Consider the following 2,422-nt stretch of genomic DNA (forward strand, 5'->3'; position numbering starts at 1 on the left):
ATTAGAGTAATAATAGGTTTTTGCCGTCTTACCGCTGTGAAGAGCTTGTTTGCTGCGGGTCAATGTTTTCAACTTCGTTGTCGATTTTAGTAGCGTTCACGATCCTCGGCTGCGATGAGTTCGTCACATCTAGCAGAATCAGTGACGATGATGATGCTTCCGCTTGCTGACCACTATTGCGACTGGACAATGATGAGTCCGCGCTCACACCGGCCACATCAATTTGCCGGCCTCTGCCCTGAGCGATGACGCGTCGTTGTTCGGCAAAATAAATGCCGCGGCCCCGTCCGCCACGTTTTGGCGTATCGCACGCTGTGGAAAAGTGCACACGTTTTGGCGGCGGCGATTCGCTGCTGTCAACCACGCACCATTCCTCACTTGCCATTTCCACCTCCACCTCCTTGTCGTGCGCTATCGACTCAACCAGGCTGAAAAACAAACATATAGAATGAAATAATTGTATAGAATAAAATGGCAAACGCACAATGATCATATATCAGATAGTATATTTTTCCAGTTTACTTCAAGCACAATTATTATTATTACCTCCTCAGCCGGCGTTTGCAGTTGTTAGACAATTGTTTTTCAAAATTTATTTGCAAATGCACGAATGATCATAAATCAGATAGTATATTTTTCCAGTTACTTCAAGCACAATTATTATTATTACCTCCTCAGCCGGCGTTTGCAGTTGTTAGACAATTGTTTTTCAAAATTTATTTGCAAACGCACGAATGATCATAAATCAGATAGTATATTTTTCCAGTTTACTTCAAGCACAATTATTATTATTACCTCCTCAGCCGGCGTTTGCAGTTGTTAGACAATTGTTTTTCAAAATTTATTTGCAAACGCACGAATGATCATAAATCAGATAGTATATTTTTCCAGTTTACTTCAAGCACAATTATTATTACCTCCTCAGCCGGCGTTTGCAGTTGTTAGACAATTGTTTTTCAAAATTTATTTGCAAACGCACGAATGATCATAAATCAGATAGTATATTTTTCCAGTTTACTTCAAGCACAATTATTATTACCTCCTCAGCGGCGTTTGCAGTTGTTAGACAATTGTTTTTCAAAATTTATTTGCAAACGCACGAATGATCATAAATCAGATAGTATATTTTTCCAGTTTACTTCAAGCACAATTATTACCTCCTCAGCCGGCGTTTGCAGTTGTTAGACAATTGTTTTTCAAAATTTATTTGCAAATGCACGAATGATCATAAATCAGATAGTATATTTTTCCAGTTTACTTCAAGCACAATTATTATTATTACCTCCTCAGCCGGCGTTTGCAGTTGTTAGACAATTGTTTTTCAAAATTTATTTGCAAACGCACAATGATCATAAATCAGATAGTATATTTTTCCAGTTTACTTCAAGCACAATTATTATTATTACCTCCTCAGCCGGCGTTTGCAGTTGTTAGACAATTGTTTTTCAAAATTTATTTGCAAACGCACGAATGATCATAAATCAGATAGTATATTTTTCCAGTTTACTTCAAGCACAATTATTATTACCTCCTCAGTCGACGTTTGCAGTTGTTAGACAATTGTTTTCAAAGTAGTCAAATTGTTTACTGTCGCTTTTTCAGTTTGATTGTTAGAGTATAACATTTTAATCATATTTGTTTTTCAATCAGTCGATGAAAACACTTGCAAAACTTGTTGCTAATTTTTTACAGTTTATAATTAATTTAAAAATTTATTATACTTACGTGTTGTTTGTTGGTGTGACTGCTGTTTCTTCGCTTGTTGGCGCAGCCGCTGCTTTATCGGATTGTTGCTTGTCCATTTGCACTGTGCATGAAACGTCACACTATAATCGAATGCAAGCAATATCATGTCGCTCGATGCTTTTATAATTTTGCGCCGCTCGGTACCATCAACTGTCAGTTTGTTATCACGCAGAACATGTGGGGGTTGCAATAATTATATAAGTATGCATGTGCACTGCACAATGAATAAATTAATATCTTTCACTCGGCTAGCAGATGTTAGGTCCGTTACAGAGTCATGCAAGGTGCACACACACATTTTGACCGTTCCTTAAGAAATTTGCAAACGTTTCCTTATCAGTGTTCCGCACATCTGTACTAAATTTCGCATACAACATATGCACAAAACAGATATACTTTCTTTCAACTTCTTACCATCTATATTCATCAAGTTGATAATATATAATGACGAAAAACTGCGTCCTTCTGTTAGTATCAGTTTGAAACTCCAACGATGTCATCAGATCAATCCTCGCCTATGGCAGCGCCAAACAACAGCGGAACCAATGTAAGTTTATTTTCCATTTACTCAACTCACTTGAAATACATTCTTCTAATCCAACAGTAGTTTTCTGTTTGTTGTCAGTTTTCTTCTCATACAAACTAATGTTATCAGTCTTTTGAATACTACTAATGT

The 2,422-nt window shown here is 36.9% G+C and overlaps 1 protein-coding gene across 1 annotated transcript; it reads right to left on the bottom strand.

The window, feature by feature from the left end:
* On the bottom strand, positions 1-1,802 carry LOC120354650. The gene is made up of 2 exons (XM_039442025.1): positions 1,726-1,802; positions 1-428 (listed from the first exon to the last, which is right to left on the bottom strand). Exons 1-2 carry the CDS (start codon positions 1,800-1,802, stop codon positions 29-31), a joined length of 477 nt encoding a protein of 158 aa, XP_039297959.1. The 3' UTR covers positions 1-28.
* Between the last annotated feature and the right edge of the window lie 620 nt (positions 1,803-2,422).

The sequence above is a fragment of the Nilaparvata lugens genome, chromosome X (assembly GCF_014356525.2).
Source record: "Nilaparvata lugens isolate BPH chromosome X, ASM1435652v1, whole genome shotgun sequence".
Lineage (NCBI taxonomy): Eukaryota > Metazoa > Arthropoda > Insecta > Hemiptera > Delphacidae > Nilaparvata > Nilaparvata lugens.

What these genes read in the sequence shown, in the direction of transcription:
- LOC120354650 (XM_039442025.1), bottom strand. Translation starts at nt 1,802, where the DNA reads ATGGACAAGCAACAATCCGATAAAGCAGCGGCTGCGCCAACAAGCGAA. An exon ending in GTCACACCAACAAACAACAC is followed by an intron (nt 429 to 1,725) that starts GTAAGTATAATA and finishes TTTGTTTTTCAG; the next exon opens with CCTGGTTGAGTCGATAGCGC.